The sequence below is a fragment of the Budorcas taxicolor genome, chromosome 3, assembly GCF_023091745.1.
Source record: "Budorcas taxicolor isolate Tak-1 chromosome 3, Takin1.1, whole genome shotgun sequence".
NCBI lineage: Eukaryota > Metazoa > Chordata > Mammalia > Artiodactyla > Bovidae > Budorcas > Budorcas taxicolor.
Genome location: NC_068912.1, coordinates 9,966,926 through 9,987,663, shown reverse-complemented (window position 1 = coordinate 9,987,663; position 20,738 = coordinate 9,966,926). Strand labels below are relative to the sequence as shown.

General features: G+C 51.2%; 1 protein-coding gene across 1 annotated transcript; it reads left to right on the top strand.

Moving 5' to 3' along the window:
* The first annotated feature begins 3,467 nt into the window (after positions 1-3,467).
* Positions 3,468-13,026, top strand: VANGL2 (VANGL planar cell polarity protein 2). The gene is made up of 7 exons (XM_052637844.1): positions 3,468-3,538; positions 3,677-3,797; positions 5,678-6,285; positions 7,032-7,168; positions 7,672-7,807; positions 11,747-11,978; positions 12,766-13,026. The coding sequence occupies exons 1-7, from the start codon at positions 3,468-3,470 to the stop codon at positions 13,024-13,026; spliced, it is 1,566 nt and encodes a 521-aa protein (XP_052493804.1).
* The last annotated feature ends 7,712 nt before the right edge of the window (positions 13,027-20,738 follow it).

Sequence of the window (20,738 nt, the reverse complement as noted above, 5' to 3'; positions counted from 1 at the left end):
TGTGACTTTAGTTGTACAAGCAGCAAGATTTATTTATACCACCTTTTTCCCAAGTCTCAGAGGAAGTGTCTGGGGATTGGAGCAGGAGTGACCGTGAAGTCAGATTGTATTAATTGCTTAACTTATTACTTGCTGAGCAGTTTGTTAAAGTACTTATTTTATCCCCAGTATACTTAACAACAACCCCATGAGGTGTTGATGTAAAACATCATTTCCCCTGTTTTACCAATGAGCCTACCAGGCTGCCAGGAACAGCAAAGTTAAGTAACTTGCGCATGAACACACAGCTCCTCAGTGGGAGAGTTAGGTTTTAAACTCAGATACTCGGGGGCAAATCCCAGGCTCTTTTTGGTGTTGACTCCTCTGGCAGATGTGAGAATTCAGAGAGTCTGGGTTATTGTGTCTCTGTCTAGACTCGAGGCCATGGCAGTCCTTTTCCTCTTAATTTTTCCACTTCCCTCACCCTGTCACCCACGTGTTCTCTTTGAACCTCCTGGTGAAATTGAGTTTGTAGGAGGAAGACCAGAAAGAATGGGCTGAACCACAGCAGGAGAGATACAGGCGACGTGTCTGAACTATATCAGGGAATGGGTTCTTGGGAGATGGGGTAGAGGAGTCCAGCATAATTTGCAGGTAAGAAGGTGAATAGGGCCTTGTTTGTGGCGAAGGTCTCTAGAAGGGTTTAGGGTGGGTGGGTGAAGATGTCGTCTCTGTTGCCTGAGTGTGTCTGTGTCGTATACTTGTCTTGATGTGGGGCTACGGACAAACGTCACCAGGCCATGGAGTGTCTTCACATACCTCTGTGAGGAAGATGAATGAATGGAGGTAGCATTTATTTCATCTCCCTCAGTGTTTGCAGTTTCCCCGAGAGTCAGGCGGTGTCAGTTCCTAGCTGCGTGCCGATGGAGAGGTGGAGGCTGCAAGTCCGTACCAATCATGGTTCTTATTCTCAAGTCACTGATGGTTCAGTTCAGTTGGAGAAAAGTTAACAGCTACATAAGGCAAATTCATTTTAGTTCTTAGCAGAATCGACCTCGTGGTAGCGCTTGGCTTGGCTGATTTTATTCCCACCTTGGAACAGTAATTCTTGGCTGCACAAGAGCCCGCTCTTCGGGTCTCCTTGCTCCTCTGGCCTCATGGCCTCAGCCCCTTTGCCTGTTCTGTGTCCTCGGACGTGTTTACATGTTGGGGTTCAAAGGGACCCCCTATTAACCCTCTCACTGGGTGATCTCATTCGTTCCCTTGACCTTGCACACCATCCATACCTCCAGCTCAGACTCTTTTCTGAGTCTAGCTCCTCTGACACTCAGCTGCCTGTTTAACTGCCTGTCTCACAGGCATGAACTCAGCATGCCGGAAACCAAACTCACCAGTTCCTCCCCAGCCTTCCCACCTGAAATGGCACTGCCACCTCCTCTCACACTCAGGCCAGAGATCTTGGTGCTCCCCTCCCCCTCAGCCAGTCCAGTTAAGTCCTGCTGGTCCTGCCCAGCATATGTCACGAATGTGACTATTTCACACCTCGTGTGCTGCTCTGCCCCATCACTGCAGTCACCTCCTTCCTTGTCTCCCTGCTTCTGCCTTCCCTTCTTTCCAGTCTCTGTCTGGAGACCTAAAACCCTTCCCAGGCTTCCCACTGAATTAACTTAGCTCTTCCTGCAACCTGGGGCTTCCCCGGTGGCTCAGCAGTGAAGGATCCGCCTGCAGTGCAGGAGTCACAGGAGACGCGAGTTCGATCCCTGGATTGGGAAGATGCCCTGGAGAAGGGCATGGCAACCCACTCCAGCATTCTTGCCTGGAGACTTCCCTAGACAGAGGAGCCTGGTGGACTATGGTCCATGGGGTCGAAAAGAGTCTGACATGACTGAGCAACTTAGTATGCACGCACTCTTTCCCTCACCCCTGGGGTTTGCAACGCCCCGACCCCTGGCCACCTCTTCAGCCTCACCTTCCATTGCCTCTCCCTCCCTCATACCCAGTTGGCTCCACTGGGCCACCCAACTCTCGGCCGCCTTTGGCCTTCCTGTGGGTGGCTGTCTGCTCTGCAGGCTTTCCCCTCCACTCTACCTGCTTAGCCCCTGTGCTCCTTCAGGCTTGGTTGTTGTTTTCTCAGATTTTTCAGAACCACTCAGTTTAAAGGAGCCCTGCTCCCCAGACTTGTCTGTCATACTGTCCTTGTCCTCCTTTCATCTCTGATGTAGTTAGTTGTTTCTATGCACCTGTTTACATGCACCAACCCTGCTGGGCTGTGAATCTGGGGTTTCTTCCCCACTGTGCTCAGGGCTTGGCAGGGGATATGGTTTCCTGATGGGGCCTAAGCAAGAGGTGACAACTCAGTGAGCAAAGGTGGGGAATAACTGCTCAGTGCCCAGGGATGTACCTTTGGGTGCTGGGAGTGAAGGGGGCTTTTGTGAAGGGCTTGGGGCTGGGTTGTGAGGTGGTAAACAGGGTTGGGTGAGAGTTAGGGAGGATGGGAGACGGAGAGGTCCTCTCCTCTGCTGAACCAGAAGGTGAAAGTGTGGAAGAAAGACACTGCCCCTAGGTGCACAGTGGTCAGAGAAGCTCTTGACATTGCCTGGTTCAGGATGTCAGGTTTTTAGAGAATGGTTTCTGCTTACCTTCCCCGCCTGCCCCTCACCACGTGATCTGTAGTTTACATTCTTCACCCTGGCCATGTGAGCACATTTGTGCACGCACACAAGTCAGGCCACTCACAGACACACACACACACAGCCTTAAGGGGAGCAGCCAGCTTAACCTCACAGTAACTGTGGGTATGTTTGACATACATGCCGGGGAGACAACGCCAAGAGAAGCAGCCGTAGGCAGCTCCCTGTGGGCACTCAGGCATTAAGAATGGGAGGAGATGAGAGGCCTGGGGTAGCCTCTGGACTGAAGCTAGCTGCCTCCTGCTGCGGTCTACACCGGGCCAGCCAGTTGGCCTGGCCAGAACCCACGTTCTCCAGTGTTCCTGGCTGAGAATAGGAAAGTGCTGCCCAGCTCTCGCCTGCAGGGGGTCCAGAGTTGGGTCATTCTGGGAGGACTTTGCTGTCATCTTCCCCCACCCCGGGGCACAGTCTGGGGCTGCTCTTTCTAGGAGGCAGGGCAGGAGGAACTGGGCCCACTGGACAGAGCAGGAGCCTGGGGGGGACATTCTCAGGTGGGAGCGAGGCTCCCCTGAGCTTCCTGCGGCTGCTTCCTGGGCACGGCCTCCCTCTCTGCTCTGACCCCACAGAGAGCTCCAGCCGCACCCCAACCAGCTGCTTCCTTTCCTCAGGAGCGCCGCTTGATTTTCTCTGAGACAAGCCCACCTGTCCAGCAAAATAGAGTCCCTCAGGGTGACGGTTGATTTCCTGAAGGTGCCCCTTGGCCTGAAGAAGCCGGTGCTGAAGGAGGTGGCAGGGGGGCCCCCCAGAAGGCCCCAGCCTGTGGCCCTGGAGCGCTACAAGGCACGGCGTTCGGACGCCATGGACACCGAGTCCCAGTACTCGGGCTATTCCTACAAGTCTGGCCACTCCCGCAGCTCCCGCAAACACAGGTGGGTGTGCATGAGAGCTGACGCAGGTGGGGGAGCGGGGTGGGAGCACCACAGGGCCGGCGGGCTGAAGCTGGCTGCTGAGAAGCACGGGTCCTCCCCTTGACCTTCCGTGCCTGTTCCCCTGGCCTTCTGCTGCAGGGACCGCCGGGACCGACACCGCTCTAAGAGCCGAGACGGGAGCCGGGGGGACAAGTCGGTGACGATCCAGGCTCCAGGGGAGCCCCTGCTGGACAATGAGTCCACGAGAGGGGATGAGCGGGTGAGCGTCAGGGGCTGAGGTCTGGACCAGATGTTTCCACTCGGATCTCTGGAGAAGCTGGAGGTCCATCCGAAAGGGGAAGGGACTGGAAACCTGGCCTCTTTCGACAGAGAAAGGAGGGCATTTTGGGTCATACCCCTGTTAAGGGTTCCAAGGTAGGACCTCATCTTAGTAGAATTCTGTAGAATCTTGGTAGAATTCAGAGATCCCTTTGGAAGCAGCAGCCTCCTTCATCTTTTATGGCCCATGTGACCTGGGCTGTGTAATGGGAATTGCCTCTTCTCTGGGCTCATGCCAGCCAGTTAGGGGGCTGGGAGTGTGGAGTGGGAGGACGGTGGTGGGTGGGGGCTGGAGGTGTGGCAGCCCCATTTCCCCTGGGCACTCTGGTGCCCTCTGGTGTCTGACTGTAGAATAGCACCCGCTGGTCAGAGGGAGGAGTTGATGGAGAAAGGGGAGGAAGTGAGCTTGGGGAGATGGGAGGGGGTTTTCGGCTGGTTGCTCCTGCTCTGGCCTCTCTGGCCCTCTGTGTGGCCCTGGCAGGGAGGGCAGGAGGCAGCACCCAGTGCTAGAAGAGGGAAGAGGCAGGATTTGGGATGACTGAGGTGGTCCGTGTATCATTCCTCCTTCTTAGGAGCATCTTACGGAGCTGGAAATCTCACGAGGCATGAGACTCTGGGGATTCCTGGGGCCTGGAAGCAGATCAGTACCTAAGGGAAATGATCTTTCTCCCTCTTTCCCAATCCCGTCTTCTCCCAGAGACCTGGCCTCCTGAGTTCTTGAAGTGAGCCTGATCAGCTCTTCTGTTGGGGGGTGTGCCCAGGCTCTTGAAACTTGGAGCACACGTGTAGGTATAGTGGTTGTGGTTACTCACGGGTTTCCTGAGCTGAGACAGGCAGTGCCTCCACTTTCTGCCTTCCGTTCAGACTCCCCTTTCCTTGGGAAATGCCCATGTGGTGGGCATTCAGATGGGCCAGAAGAGTCAGCCAGGCAGACCAGTGACCCGGAGTGGCCCTGAGTCTGCACCGTGTCTCGCATGCCCTGAGCTAGTCTCTCACCTCCCCATCCCTTCTCGGTGTCCTCTCCTCGCCCCCATGCCGCCTTGGTCAGCTCACTCCCTTAGCCAGATCCTCGAGTGGCCCTCCGTACTCCGAGGACAGGTACCTACTGCCTACCTACCTGGCCTGGGGCTTCCCAGGTAGTGCTAGCGGTGAAGAACCCACCTGCCAGTGAAGGGATGTAAGAGGCTCAGGTTTGATCCCTAGGTTGGGAAGATTCCCTGAAGGAGGGCATGGCAACCCATTCTAGTAATCTTGCCTGGAGAACCCAATGGACAGAGGAGCCTGATGGGCTACAGTCCATAGGGTCGCAAAGAGCTGGACACGGCTGAAGCACCTTAGCACAGCACAGCATGGTTCATCCTGGCCTTGCAAGTGGGTTGCTCGAGCCTGCCTGCTTCGCCTGGAGAGTCTGACCCCAGATCCCACTCTCTGAGCAGCTCCTGGGCATCTCTCTTGGACCCTCTGTTATGAGGGTGCATGTGCAGGTTTTTCCTGGTTGGCTGATGGCATGAAGCTCTCCGAGGGCCCAGGTCTCAGATGTGCCATCCCTGCAGGGGCCAGACTCGGGCATGCAGGGAAAGTGTTAGTCTCCCAGTTGGGTCAGACTCTGTGTGACTCCATGGACCGTAGTCCGCCAGGTTCCTCTGACAGCGGAGCTCAGTAAATACTTGGATGGCTGGGTGTGTGTTGATTACCCTCTTTTCTCCTCTCCCTGCTTTGCTGTCTTCTTCCCACTCGCCTCTTCTCCCGTGTCCCTGCCTCCTCCTCCTCCTCTTCTTCCCCATCACCACGGCCGCTCCGACCGCTCCGCTCTGGCTGTAGGACGACAACTGGGGGGAGACGACCACAGTGGTAACGGGCACCTCGGAGCACAGCATCTCCCACGATGACCTCACGCGCATCGCCAAGGACATGGAAGACAGCGTCCCGCTGGACTGCTCCCGGCACCTGGGTGTGGCGGCGGGGGCTACGCTGGCCCTGCTCTCTTTCCTCACGCCTCTGGCTTTCCTGCTGCTGCCGCCACTGCTGTGGCGGGAGGAGCTGGAGCCGTGTGGGACAGCCTGCGAAGGCCTCTTCATCTCTGTGGCCTTCAAGCTGCTCATCCTGCTGCTGGGCAGCTGGGCCCTGTTCTTCCGCCGGCCCAAGGCCGCTCTGCCCCGCGTCTTCGTGCTGCGCGCCCTGCTCATGGTGCTCGTCTTCCTGCTCGTCGTGTCCTACTGGCTCTTCTACGGTGTCCGCATTCTGGACGCCCGCGAGCGCAGCTACCAGGGCGTGGTGCAGTTTGCCGTGTCGCTGGTGGACGCCCTGCTCTTTGTGCACTACCTGGCCGTGGTCCTGCTGGAGCTGCGCCAGCTGCAGCCGCAGTTCACGCTCAAGGTCGTGCGCTCCACCGACGGGGCCAGCCGCTTCTACAACGTGGGCCATCTCAGGTGCAAGCGCGTGGGGACAGGCAGCCCGGCCTGGGGCGGGGGCGGATGGGGCTGCAGGGCACAGGGTGGCGGGGTGTGATGGCGGGGCCGGAGGTGGCGCGCTCGGAGGACTGGGTGGGCAGTTGTGTGCTCTGCACATTCAAGGTTTTCGATAGTGTTTGCTGCTTGAGGGGTCCTGGAGCAGATAGGGTGGGAGTTAGGAGCTGGGAGTGAATAGATGAACAGAGATTGGGGATCTTACAGAGGGATGGACCAAAGAAGAGATAGGTGTGATTCTTTGGAATCACCGCGTTTCTAGCTCTTGGAGGCGCAGCCTCTTGAGGGGACTCAGATGAGCTGGCAAGAGGAAGGGCCCCCCAGAGAAAAGATAAGGAGGAAGGTCTTCGGCCCCCCAAACTTGTGGGCAGGATGCCCCGCCCCTCCGCCCCGGCCACCCAGATTATCATTAGTCCTGCAGGGAATCTTCAGGGGAATGCTGGAGGGGAGGAGGTGACCCCTGGCTGGGGATCCTGGCCCAGTGCCCTTGCTCCCCTGGGCTTCAGCACAGCAGGGAAGGAGTAGCAGGCCCAGCCCTGGGGAAGGCTTAGGGGTCTGGTGAGTAGACCGCAGGCCCCGAGCCAGGCTTCTTGGAAGCAGCTTGTCCCTGCCCTCTGTCCTGCCTGCCCTGCTGACCCACCCTGCTGTGTCCCTCCCCCGCGCCCCTTGTCTGTCTTCTCTGCCTGCCCGTCCTGCCGTGTCCCCTGCAGCATCCAGCGTGTGGCAGTGTGGATCCTGGAGAAGTATTACCATGACTTCCCTGTCTACAACCCTGCCCTCCTCAACCTGCCCAAGTCCGTCCTGGCCAAGAAAGTGTCTGGCTTCAAGGTGTATTCCCTCGGAGAGGGTGAGCGGCCCTGCTCCTTGGCCTCCTGGTCTCCTCCCAAGCAGGACTCCCAAATTCCTGCCTCCCGCTTCTCTTTCACCCTTCTTCCCGTGCTTTCTCCTTCCTCAGACTGTGTCCCAGCCCCTCCCGTTCTGTCCGCTCCCTTCACACCAGGTGGCTGGTTTTAGCTGCTGATTCTGCTCTCTTTCCCTTTATGCTACCGTGCGTCCCCTTCCTCTGGCTCCGCTGTGTCTGCCCTTCAGCCCTCGCTCTCGGAGGCCCGACCCTCCCGCACTGGGGAGGAGCCCGTGCAGGACTCCTGCCCTCTGGCGCCCTCGTTGAGGCCTTCCTGTGGGCCTTGCCCAGACGTCGTGGCCAGGAGGGCTGGGAAAGGGAGGTGTTCCTGGGGGGTGGACACGGCTTCCTCTGGACATGTTGGGGGGCTGGCCCCAGACTTCCTGGAGTGGGAATCAAGGCGGCGCTCTGAAGGGACCAACCTCTCTCTTTCTCCTGCTTCTGCACAGAAAACAGTACCAACAACTCCACGGGTCAGTCCCGAGCTGTGATCGCAGCGGCGGCCCGCAGGCGGGACAACAGCCACAACGAGTACTACTACGAGGAGGCCGAGCATGAGCGGAGGGTGCGCAAGCGGAGGGCCAGGTGGGTCTCGGGGAGGAGTGGGGCTGTGCGGGGCTGCTGGGAGGCTGGGGAGAGGAGCGCCACCTGGCTTCTGCAGCCGATGGTGATGTGGATGGGATGTGTGCGTTCGTTTTCTGGCGCTGCCTTAATAAGCCACCATGAACTGGCTGCTGTGAGGCAGCTCACACTTACTGTCTTGCAGTCCTGAGAGTCAGGCACAGGTGAGCTGAAAGCGAGAACAAATCTAGTTTTAGCCCGGGTGCCCTTCCAAGCTCACTGGTTGCTGGCAGAATCAATTCCTGGTCACCTGGGCCCATAGGCAGTTTTCCTTGAGGCCAGCAAGACCAGGTGTCTGACTTCTGCCACCAGCTGGAGAGAACTCCACTTCAAAGGGCTCGTGATGAAGATTACCTGCAGGGTCATCTCCTTATTTTAAAGTCAGCCAACTTGACACTTTCATTACCTCTGCAAAACATACCAAGATTATTGGATAACCAGGGGACTGGGATCTGGTGGGGGTGGATGGGGCCTTTGAGTTCTGCCTGCACCGTGGGGCAGGGACCGTTAAAGCCCGTGAGCCTCCCTGGCAGTGGCAGGGACTGAGGCTGGACCAGTCCTCCTTCCAGTAGATCTTGGAGGCATGCTCAGCAGATGGTACATTTTTCCTGCAAAAAATGAGGCTCTAGTGCCCATATCTTGGTAAATTCTTAAACACTGTCCTCATGCTTCCTTTTTTCCTGTTCACATTGTTATGTGAATGCTGTTCATGCCTGAAGATTCTTTCTTGGTGTCGACTGCTTGCCAGGGCCCTTCATCTGTCGATATTTCTACAGGGGAGGAACGGAGGGTCTTGGGACTCTGCCCTTCCTCACACATGATCTCCAGGCTTTGAAGGAGGAAGGTAGCCCTGACCCTGTTCCTTTTTTTTTTTTTTAGTTTTTTAAAACGTTTTCTTTTAATTGGAGGAAAATTGCTTTATAAATTGTGTTGGTGTCTGCTGTACAACAGGGCAAATCAGCCATCAGTTCAGTCTGTCAGTTGTGTCTGACTCTTTGCGACCCAATGGACTGCAGCACACCAGGCTTCCCTGTCCATCACCAACTCCCAGAGCTTGCTCAAACTCATGTCCATCGAGTCGGTGATGCCGTCCAACCATCTCATCCTCTGTCATCTGCTTCTCCTCCTGCCTTCAGTCTTTCCCAGCATCAGGGTCTTTTCCAATGAGTCAGGTGGCCAAAGTATTGGATTTTCAGGTGTACTGGAGTTTCAGCTTCAGCATCAGTCCTTCCAGTGAATATTCAGGACTGATTTCCTTTACAATTGACTGGTGTGATCTCCTTGAGGGACTTTCAAGAGTCTTCTCTGACACCACAGTTGAGAAGCATCAATTCTTCAGTGCTCAGCTTTATAGCTCAACTCTCACATCCATACATGACTACTGGAAAAACCATAGCTTTGATTTATATGGACCTTAGTTGGCGAAGGTAATGTTTCTGCTTTTTAATATGCTGTCTAAGTTGGTCATACGGACATGGGTTTGGGTGGACTCTGGGAGTTGGTGATGGACAGGGAGGCCTGGCATGCTGTGGTTCATGGGGTTGCAAAGAGTCAGACACGACTGAGTGACTGAACTGAACTGAACTGAAGTTGGTCGTAGCTTTTCTTCCAAGGAGCAAGTGTCCTTTAATTTCATGGCTGCAGTTACCATCTGCAATGATTTTGGAGCCCAAGAAAATAAAACCTGTCACTGTTTTCATTGTTTCCCCATGAAGTGATGGGACCGGATGCCATGATCTCACTTTTTTGAATGTTGAGTTTTAAGCCAGCTTTTTCACTCTCCTCTTTCACCTTCATCGAGAGGCTCTTTAGTTCCTCTTCACTTTCTGCCATAAAGTGATTTTTGATTTCTGCCAGAAGGTGCATAGAGTGGCAGAGATCAGCCATAATCGTGCATATATCGCCTCCCTCCTCTCCCGCTAGCCCGCCCTCTAAGTCGTCAGGGAGCGCCAGGCTGGCTTTCCTGGGTTATAGAGCACTTTCTCGCCAGCTATCTGTTTTATGCATGGCAGTGTGTATATGTCAGTTCGTCCCACTCTTTCCTCTCTCCAGTGTGTCCATAAGTTATTCTCTATATCTGCATCGTCATTCCTTCCCTGGAAATAGACTCATCAATACCGTTTTCTAGATTCGATATATCTACATTAATATACTTTATTTGTTTTTCTCTTTCTGACTTACTTCACTCTGTATAACAGGCTCTAGGTTTATCTACCTCACTAGAACTGACTCAAATTCATTCTTTTTTATGGCCGAGTAATATTCCATATATGTGTGTATATATATATATACACACACACACACACACACACACACACATACCGCATCTTTATCTCTGTTGATGGACAAATAGGTGGCTTCCATGTCCTAGTTATTGTATCTACTAGTGTATACTATGAACATTGGGGTGCATATATCTTTTTGAATTATGGTTTTTCTCAGGGTATTCACCCAGTAGTGGGGTTGTTGGATCATATGGTAGTTTTATTCCTAATTTTTAAAGGAATCTCCATACAGTTCTCTGTAGTGGCTATATCACTCTACATTCCCACCAGTAGTGCAAGAGGGTTCCCTTTTCTCCAGCATCTGGTCCTGTTTTTACACGAGGCTGCAGTAGATGGAAGATTAGCAGCCCCATTTCTGTGACATTGCAGCAAGTCTCCAGTTGCCGTGGGAAGGAAGCTGGAAAAGTTCCCTGCCTCCTCTGCCTTCTGCCTTGACCATGATCTCTGGACCTCCTGGGCTGCTGCTACCATAGGGGACCCTTTCCTTCCCCATTACCTTGGTTGTAGCCAAGAGAAAACTTTTCCCCTTGGTTCACCTAAGACAAAGGGATCTTTTCTAAAGGAACTTTATTGAGCCCCTCAGGGAGGCAAAAGAATAAACAGAGATAAAGCAGAATTACCCAGATCCGCGTGTGTACTTGGCCCAGAACCCTATCCTAAGCTACTTGAAGCCCCAGGTTCCTGGGTTTCCGCAGTACTGGTGTTTGTTTGCACGTCTCTATACTTTTAATGTAAATGGGCTTCTTTTTCCGGCTTCCATCTTACAAACATATTTTTGAGACTCACTCTGTCTGTATATCTGGTTTGTTGCATCTTATTGCTGTCTAGCACTCAGAGAATACTTTCAACATCCTGACCAGTATTTGGATGATAGTCATTTGCCTACGGAGGAGCCTGGCGGGCTACAGTCCATGGGGTCTCAAAGAGTCGGACACAACTAAGTGACTAACACACACACACACACACACACACACATTTGCCTAATTTTTTTCCATTTTGATGAATAAATAGTATCCTGTTAACATTTAATTTTCTTGGTACTGTCTAGTAACAGCGTCATCTTTTTCCAGCCTTTCAGGTCTCTTATGAATTATTTGTTCACTTCTTTGCCCATTTTCTATTGTGTTCTTACCTTTTCCTTCTTGATTTGTAGCACATTTTTTTGCCTTACCTTTGCCCACCCCAGGTGTTAGTTAATGTTGCTCATGCTATCACGGTTGAATAGACATGTGTGATTTTGATGTAGTTATATCTAATAATGTTTCACTCACTGAAGTGCAGTTCAGGGGGGCTCATTTAGAAGGCTTTTTCTAGGGTTTGATCCGTAGTTGTCTCTCTCTTTGACACTGGATTGTCCTCTCTGGGTCCCGGGCTGGGCTCACTGAGCTCTACAGCTGTTTCCTACTTCTAGAGGGGTGAAGACCCTCTGCCTCCCACCCATACACGTGCATTCTCATATGCACAGACGCAGCCTCCAAAGCCTGGTTCTTGAGTCCAGATGAGAGCCTATAGCTTCAGGCAGAGCACAAAGGCCTGACCTCTCTCAGGCTGCTGGAGGGCTGAAGTCGGGGGGAAGATGAGAGGTGGGAGCCTGGTCCACACCCCTCGTCTCCCCTAGGCTTGTGGTGGCAGTGGAGGAGGCCTTCACCCACATTAAGCGGCTGCAGGAAGAGGAGCAGAAGAACCCCAGGGAGGTGATGGACCCCCGGGAGGCAGCCCAGGCCATCTTCGCATCCATGGCCCGTGCCATGCAGAAGTACCTTCGCACGACCAAGCAGCAGCCTTACCACACCATGGAGAGCATCCTGCAGCACCTTGAGTTCTGCATCACGCATGACATGACGCCCAAGGTCGGCCCCCTGCCCCAGCATCCTCTCTCTCTCCCCGACTCTGGCCCCTTCCCTCTGCTTCCTCTCCTGATTCTTTCACTTCCTTCCCTATCCTCCATCCCTCTCCTGTCCCTACCTCCTTACAGTCTCTCGTCTCTACTCCACCTGCTCCATCTCTGAATGGGGTAGCATTCTTAGGTGCTGAGAAGAGGGAATTCGGGGACCATTTGGGGAATAACTGAGACCTATTTCTCCTCTCTGTAGAGGTTCCAGAATTTTCAGATCCAAATCCCACCAGACGTGGTTTGCTCCATGCTCTCTTTGAGCCAGTTCCGCCGTTCAGTTCTGTGGCCAGCTTCCTAGAATTGCCTCCCCTGAGCCATCTTTGGGGAACAGGTCACTACAGATGTTGCACTTCAACTGTGATGCCTCTAGCTTTCTGCTGGTGCAGCTCTGCTGAGTGCTACCCACTCGAGCAGGACGGAGAGAAAGGAGTACAAGGGAGGGCTTTCCTGGGTCATAGCAGGTACCTGGGAAGAGCAGGGGATGTGGGGGTCAGGAGAGCCAGTCCCAGACCTGACCCTGCTGAGCCACACCACCTCTGTGGGATCCCGCTCCTGCACTGATAAACCAGGGTCCCAGGCAGATGATCTCAGGCCCTTTCCTGCTCTAACACTCTGAGATCGTATGCATAGAGTGAGCTTGGGACATCTTGTTGGTCTTTGGAAGCTTTACCCCCAGAGGGGTAAAGGGGAGGTGGGTAGGTGGGAGGGAAAATTTCCAGAGATGTCCCCTCTCGCTTCCTCAGGCCTTCCTGGAGCGGTACCTGGCAGCTGGACCAACCATCCAGTATCACAAGGAACGCTGGCTGGCCAAACAGTGGACACTTGTGAGCGAGGAGCCGGTAACCAATGGGCTCAAGGATGGCATTGTTTTCCTCTTGAAACGCCAGGACTTCAGCCTGGTGGTCAGCACCAAGAAGGTCCCATTCTTCAAACTCTCCGAGGAATTTGTGGACCCCAAGTCGCACAAGTTTGTCATGAGGTTGCAGTCCGAGACCTCAGTGTGACTGCAAGAGCAGGGGGACTGGGAGGTGTGGGGGGCTCCTGCGGTGGTGGTGGGGGCGTGCCTCCCAGGCCCTGCCACATCCCCGCAGCCCTTCTTCCTCTTGCTCTAGTTTTTTTTTTTTTTTACTTGAATTACCCCCCTCCCCCTCCCGTCTCCTCCCCCATCCTTACTACCCCCATGCAAACCTGGAGAGACCATCCTGCTGTCAACAGTGCCTGGGAAGTCCCCTCCCTCCTCCCACCCCCTCACTTTTGTGTCACTCCGGGCCCTGCAGGAATCAGTGCCTCTCACCCTCTCCTTTCCCCGCCAACAGTCTCTTCTGGAAGGGCCCGGCAGAGCCCCACTTGAACCCAGGTTCTTATAGCAGTTCTCTCCAGTGGTTCCCCAAAGGATTTCTCTGGGCTGCGGGGGCACAGATCTGACTCCAGAGAGCCATAGTGCCAAACCCCCTGGGCAGCGCTGTCCGCAGCCTCCTGGTGGCAGATGGACCTGCTCCCCCGTTCGCTCACCCCACCTGAGCAAACCCGGAATTCTTAAGCAGGGACCCCCCGTGTCCTCCCGCACAGCCCGAGTTGGAGCCTCCCCACCAGGGTTGTTTGCTTCCAGCTCTTTGAACCTCTTCCCCATCCACATATTCAGGGCAGGGGAAGTTCCTGGGCCCTGGGGGCCAGTACCTTTTTTCCACGGGGCCTTTCCTAGGCAGCCCCTTGGGGAAGGTCGGGAGAGAGCCCCGTGAACATCGCTGAGCACTACCCTCTGAACTGCCCACACCTTTGCTCCCACCGTGCTGGGGTGGGTCTCCCCCTTCCTGGCGAAGGGTGCCACGTAGATTTCTGTACAGATTTAGTGGCTTGGCTGGACCCTGACCCACCCCAGTGGTCTCAGACAAACGTTTTTCTTTTCTTCCCCAGCCACCCCCCATTTTGCCGTCTCTTCTCTCAGCTCCAGAGACCTATTGCCTCATCTCTTTCTGGGGGGGTAGCCAGGGATGCTCCTCCTCATCCCCTGCCTTAAGTCCACTTCTTTGCCTCAGGGGTCTCTTCTCCTTGGCTGGCCAGGGTCCTCCCCCGACCATTCCCTCTCTGCCTGGTTTTCTGGGCTCTGGTCTCCTTCTGTAATGGGATGAGGGACCAAGATTGCTGCCTTTGTTGGGTACTTAGCCCCTCACCCCATTTAGCTTCTATAGTCTTTGCACCCAATTTGAATTCTTGAGAGGTTCACTCTCATTTTGAGCAAAAGTTGCTGGCCTTCCTTCTAATACTTAATTTCACTGTAAATCTGAGCCTTGAAATCAGACATCCCTAAATGATGTAGTTTTAGCCAAGGGGAATAGAACTAAGGAGTACTCACATACCTCCAGCCAGCACCAGGTCGGGGAGTGTCCTCGTGGCCCGGCTGGAGCAGTCCCCTGAGCCCGTCCTCAGAGTAACTCACAATGCCCCTTTGTAGGCCGATCTCTCCCCTGGAAAACTCATTTGTTCTTGCCTTGCAGAGGGCACCCTGGGATAAGACCCCCATTGATCTCTTACCAGGGAGGCTTCCTCTCTGTATCGGCAACCCTGGGCATGATGGAGCCTGGGGATTGTTTGTCCTGCCGTCCTTTCTGGAAAAGCACATCTGTCCACACACCACTTCCTCGAGAAGGGCTCTTCAGCCAGTGCTTACCTTGTCTGCACATGGGTGGGTTACACGGCTGACTTGGGCAGGGCCTGGAAGGCAGCCTTGGGCTGGGGCTGTGAGTTTGAGGGTAAGCCCGAGTGATACCCATCCTGTCCTGGAGGTCCTGGGAAGGTATTTTTTTTTCTTCTCTTCAAAGACGTGGTTTCAGAGGAATCCCTTCTGGGTCACATTTCTAAATACCTCACTATCCTGGAAAACGGGGCCTGGATGGTGACTGGGGTGACTGCCGTTGTGGGCAGGAGTGGGATGTGGTGTGGTTTGGGGAAGAGTTGGGTGGGGAGAGGGAAAGTATTTGTGATCATAGTTGCTGCCCTAGATGAGGGGGTGGGGGAGTGTTTATTTTAAGAACCTGCCATGTTTTTTAATCACTGTGATTTTTTCATTCCTTTTAACTAAAACAAAAAGACATTCCCCGCTCCCGCCCGCCCCCCCCCCCCCCCGCCCCAACACTGTCTCTAAGCACTAAGGGCTGTGACTGAGACTGGTAGTGTTTTGGTCCTTTGCGTCAGAACTGTGGTATCTTTGTCTTCTTTGATTACTGCTATTGTTATTTTTTAAAATGTCAGGATGAACTGTCACGTGTATGGCTGTGTTTGTCTCTTGCGTCTCCTGTATAGGAAGTTGTCTCCATACTGTGAACTGAGGTAGGGTTTGTAGCTGCCTCGGTCCCTCTGACCAGTGTCCCCTACTCTTGTCTGTCCCATCACAGGCTGGATTTTCTCATCCTTCCCTCGTGGGGGTGTGCCCACCCGTTGCCACCCCCACCCCACATACCGTCATCGCGGACGCTGTGGCTGCATCTCTCCAGTGCTCTTTCCTGCGGCCCCATGGCGTCGTAGCGCATCCCCGCCACGCCTCCCAGGCCTTCCTTTTCACCACCTGGGAAGGCCGGTGGTCCTCCCCTCCACACCAGGATGCTGTGCCTCAGTCCTGCACCTACCTCGCCACTCTGCCGCTGTCCCCACTGGTCCCTGTCTCTGACACTCCTCTTCGTACTGTTTCTGTTCTTGTTTATTTCCCTCTCGCCTCTCCTTTTTCCTTCCCACTGCACCCCCCCCCCCCCATCTCAGCCCTTTCCTTTTCACTTCCCCTCCCCACTTCAGTCCTGTTGCCATCCCTGTGATGAGACATTGGGATCCCTTCTCATCTGAAACAGCTGTTTCCCAGAGTTGAAGCTTCTCTCCTTCTCTCCTGGGCCTGGATGAGCTCCCTTTGCCCCTCTGTGGTGTCTGTCATTCTGTCTTCTCTTTCCTCTGCCTTCCCCACGGGGCAGCATCTGCTGATGGAGTTGGTCCTGGTGTGTGATTGTTGTGATTTGTTCTTTTGTGTGTGCAAGGAAGGGGACTTTTTGAGTTCCTTCCAAGTGAGATTGTAAATGTAGAATTTTCCGCTGTTGGATCTAGATTTTTTTCCCCCCTTTTTTTGGGTTACAGAGCTGAGACCTTGTGCATGCATGTAGAAAGTTGTAAAATGTAAATTCTTTTTTTTTTAATATATAAAAAGCTTGTTTTTACAGTTTGCAGTGGATCTAAACATTATGGCAATTTTAGGGATTTTTTTTTTTTCTTAAACATAGGAATTAAAACTGTACAAATTTTTTTTTATATATAAAATAAAGGCATTTGACTTTTGTGGGGGCATTCTGTTGTTTTTTTCTCTTCTCTCTTTTTTTTTTTTTTTAAACAGGAGTGAAAAGAGCCTGAGAAGGTCAGGAAGGAGTGAATGTATGTTCCTTGCTAGGGAGTGGGTGGGCCAGGAGGGGGCAGTGTGAGCTTGTCACTGCTTCACCCTTCTCAGGGTGAATGAAAAAGAAAGCTGCTTATTCTGAACTCTGATTCTGAGAAGAGAGACACTTGGGAACGTGAAGACTTAGCTGTTCTCTGGGGTGGTTGTCAAGATAAGGAGGAGGGAAAGATTCCTTTCTGGGTAGATTCATGGGAATTTCAGAGAACAGTTGATGATTTCATTCAATAGTGACAACCTCTCACATGTTACTAAGACACATTCCTGAAGTGTATCTCATGTTTCTAGGGATTGCCTTATTTCTACCAGTATCTCCCTAATCTTTCAGATACTGTACAAAAGAATATTCCAGCAGGAGTCATTTATTTAAAAAATGGGAATGTTCAGTTGACACTGTACTTGTAATCAAGCCCTGGAATTATTGTTGAGAGATGAGGGGCTTTCTCTCAGCTCTACCCAGACCCAAGCTTCTCTGTGACTTTGGCCAAAATGCTTAGCACAGAAAATTCTTTCTAAGGTTAAAAATAAACCAACAAATGTAAACATCCCTGTGTGAAGTTAACCCATTTACTACTAGATTTTGTCCTCTTCTCCCCTGCCCCATCTTTTGCCATGCTCTGAGAATGCAAAGACCAGAGTCTTGTCCTTGTCCTGGAGGAAGATCTGAGCTACCGGGAGGTGACAAGCCAGATAACCTAACGCAAGACTGTGTGGCCTGTTCACAAGCAGAGCACAGGTTAGCCCTAGCAGGTTTCCAAGGAGCTCAGAGAGCCTACCTTTAAGAAATGTAAGTAGTTTGTTTAAGAACCAACACCAGTAACACTACTTTCTTGAGGGGAGGGACTTGCCTTCATTCATATTCCTAGCAGCTGTGTCAGTTCTTCACGTACAGTCGGTGTTCAATTAAAAAGTGTATTGAATGAATAATGAATTATGAAGAACTAATGATACAACGTGGGTGCTGTGTGCTCACTCAGTTGTGTCTGACTCTTGTGCCACCCCATGGACTCTTGTGACTCATGCAGCTCGCCTGGCTCTTGTGTCCATGGAATTTTCCAGGCAAGAATACTGGAGTGGGTTGCCATTTCCTCCTCCAGGGTATCTTCCTGACCCAGGGATCGAACCCCCATCTCCTGCATCTCCCACATTGCAGGCAGATTCTTTACCACTGAACCACCAGGGAATAGGGACATGTCAAAAGGATCATATATTTACTTCTCCCTTTAAAATTTCAGTCAGGTCTCACGTGAGAATGAGTTAAAAAAAATTTCTGGACTTCACTGGTGGTTCAGTGGTCAAGAATCCTGCCAATGTAGGGGACATGATTCGATCTCTGGTCTGGAAAGATTCCACATGCAACTAAGCCTTTGTGCCACACCTACTGAAACCCATGTGCTCTAGAGCCTGTGGGCAGCAACAAAGACCCAGCATAGCCAAAACAGCAAAAATAAATGTAAAAAATTTTTTAAAAACTTCCCTTGAAACTATATCCCCCTGTTCTCATGGCTCTGTCCCTTCTGTAACTAGGCTTTTAATTTCACGTACTGTTTTCATCTCAAAGCCAGTTTTTGACTTACTGTGACCAAGTTTCTACCTTACCATGCCTCTGAAATCATTCTTGTTTTTACTATGACATTCCCAGCCTGGGACTAAAAGTTGGTAAGAGTGGATATGTTCCTGGCTTCGCTGAATCTATCTTTGTGGACCCTGGAGGAGTTTACTTAACCTCATGAACCTCTTTCTCTAATGCCAGCCCTAGGAATTAACAGATTTAAGGCCAGATTGCAACATTTAATCTATGGAATTGTATTTTCTCTTGGGGTTTTCTGAAAGCAAAGGTGCTTTCAGATAATCCCACTTATTGGTCATATAACAAAGAGTATTCGTAACTTAGCTGGAAAGACACATTCTTTTTTTTAATGGAAGTACTGCATCTATCACTGAAGTTAGAGCTCACCTTGGTGGGTAGTCAGGATCTTGCCTGGGACTTCTCCTTTCCATAGCTGCTCAGAGGTGGTTTTCCATATGAATCGAGTGCCCTCGAGCCCATGCTCTGCAACAAGAGAAGTCACTGCAGTTAGAAGGCCTTCCTTGCACTTCAACTGGAGAGTAGCCCCCAATCGCCGCAACTAGACAAACCCTGCACGCAGCAACGAAGACCCAGAATAGTCAAATAAAAAATACAGCTATGGTTAAAACAAAACACCCCCTAGTGTAACCTATTGACTTTGGGAGGTCAGTGTAGGTTCATCAGTTGTAACAAATGAACCACTCTGATGGGGGAGGCAATACATAACGTGGGAGTAGGGTACACATGAGAGCTCTATGCACCTTCTGCTCAATCTTGCCATGAACCTAAAACGGCTCTGAAAAATGAAGTCTGGCCAAAAGGTATGAACTTCTGTTAAAAGATAAATAAGTGTTGGGAATGTATTAATACATTAATACATGGTGACAATGGTTCGTATTGCTGGGCGGTATTCTTGAAAGTTGCTTAGAGAGTAGATCCTAAAAGTTCTCAGCACAAGGAAAAAAAAAGGGGTTTTCTCTTTTTCTGGTCTTTTATCTACATGAGATGAAGGATGTCTGAACTTATTGTGGTAATCATGTCTCAATACATGTTATTCAACTCATTATGGTGTATACCTTAAACTTCTACAGTGCTTGTGTTAATTATATCTCAATAAAACTAAGAGGAAAAATAAAGGCTACTAAAAACAAAGCAAAACCAAGCCTCATCTTAGTTCTAGACACAGACCTAGCAATGAAAGAAATAATATAGGCACTTGTGATTCAGAAGAAAGTCTGTACTATTTCGCCTGGATTCCTCAGGTGTTTCCATGAAGTTTGGAAATCTGATACAGCTAACGGAAGAGGAGGATCTGGTGACCCATTAGCAGGGTGACAGTTGAACATTTGCATGAGTCCACAGCGGTTTAACTTGGTTACAGTTTTGATTCCTTTCAAGTTCCTGTTAATGCTTGTTCTTATTTTCATAAGAATGTGTGACTTTAGGGCGAGTTGACTAGAATAGTTTTTACTGCAGTAAAGAGTTGTTGTTGGAAGATATGTTGTCTCCGTTATGAGACAGAGAAGCTCTGGGAGTCTAATGTACGGCATGGTGACTGTGTGTTGTGTACTTGAAACTTGTGAAGAGAGTAGATCTTAAGCTTTATCATCACACACATTTAAAAAAGAAAGGTAGCTATGTCACATATTGGTGTGAACCCAATTGTGATAATCATTTCACAAAGTAGATGTGTCAAATTGCCACATTGTCCACTTTAAATATATAACATTTTATTTGTCAATTATACTTCAATAAAGCTGAAAAAACAGTTGTTGAAAACCTACTTGTCTTCCGCCTGTTTGCCTACATCTTAACACTTTACTTCTGACCCCAAAGATGAAATCCAGTTTAAAAAGAAGCAAGAAAAACTGATCCTGGTGATTTCATTTGCAAAGACCTGTCTGTGGTTTGGTACTTCTGGTTGGGACAATATTGAAGAATTTGACACCCCAGAACCTACTTCCTGGAGTTGAAATGTTAAGATGATTTTTATTCTATCTTGAGGGAGGTCCTGAAAATAGAGCTGCTCAAACTTTAATTGTGCCATGTAGCAAGGATGAAAATCACTTGAGGTTTTAATAAAAATGCAGATTCTGATTCAATCAGTCTGAGATAGGGTCTAAAATTCAGCAGTTCTAACAAGCTCCCAAGTGTCAGCTCGGTTTGTCACAGAATTACCTTAGACTGGATGGCTTAAACAACAGAAATTTATTTTCTCACAGTTCTGAAGGCTGAAAGTCTGTGAGCAAGGTACTCGTGTGGTCAGATTCTGGTGAGGTCTTTGGTAGATAGGTCTGTGGTAGTGAGGTCTGGACTCTTCCTCTTCTTATACAGAGAATAATCTCACGATGGGGCTTCTACCCTCAAGACCTCATCTGAACCCAGTTAACTCTAAGAGGCCCCAACTCCAAAACCATCACATTAGGAGTCAGAGTATCAACATATATCAGTTTTGGGGAGAACACAATTCAATCCACAGTGCCAGGTGTTGCTGCTGTTGTTCTGTAGAACAAGACCCTAAAAGACGCTTTGTGTTTCTATGACAGCTTCAGGGGCCCAAATATGCCTTACTTGACACTAAGATAGTGTCTTGACAGTAAGATAGTCCAGCAGATTTGTTGAACTCTAAATTTCATGAATATAGTAAGAAAGGTCGGGGCTTCCCAGGTGGCCCAGCGGCAGGCAGGATCTGCCTGCCGGTGCAGGAGACACGGATTTGA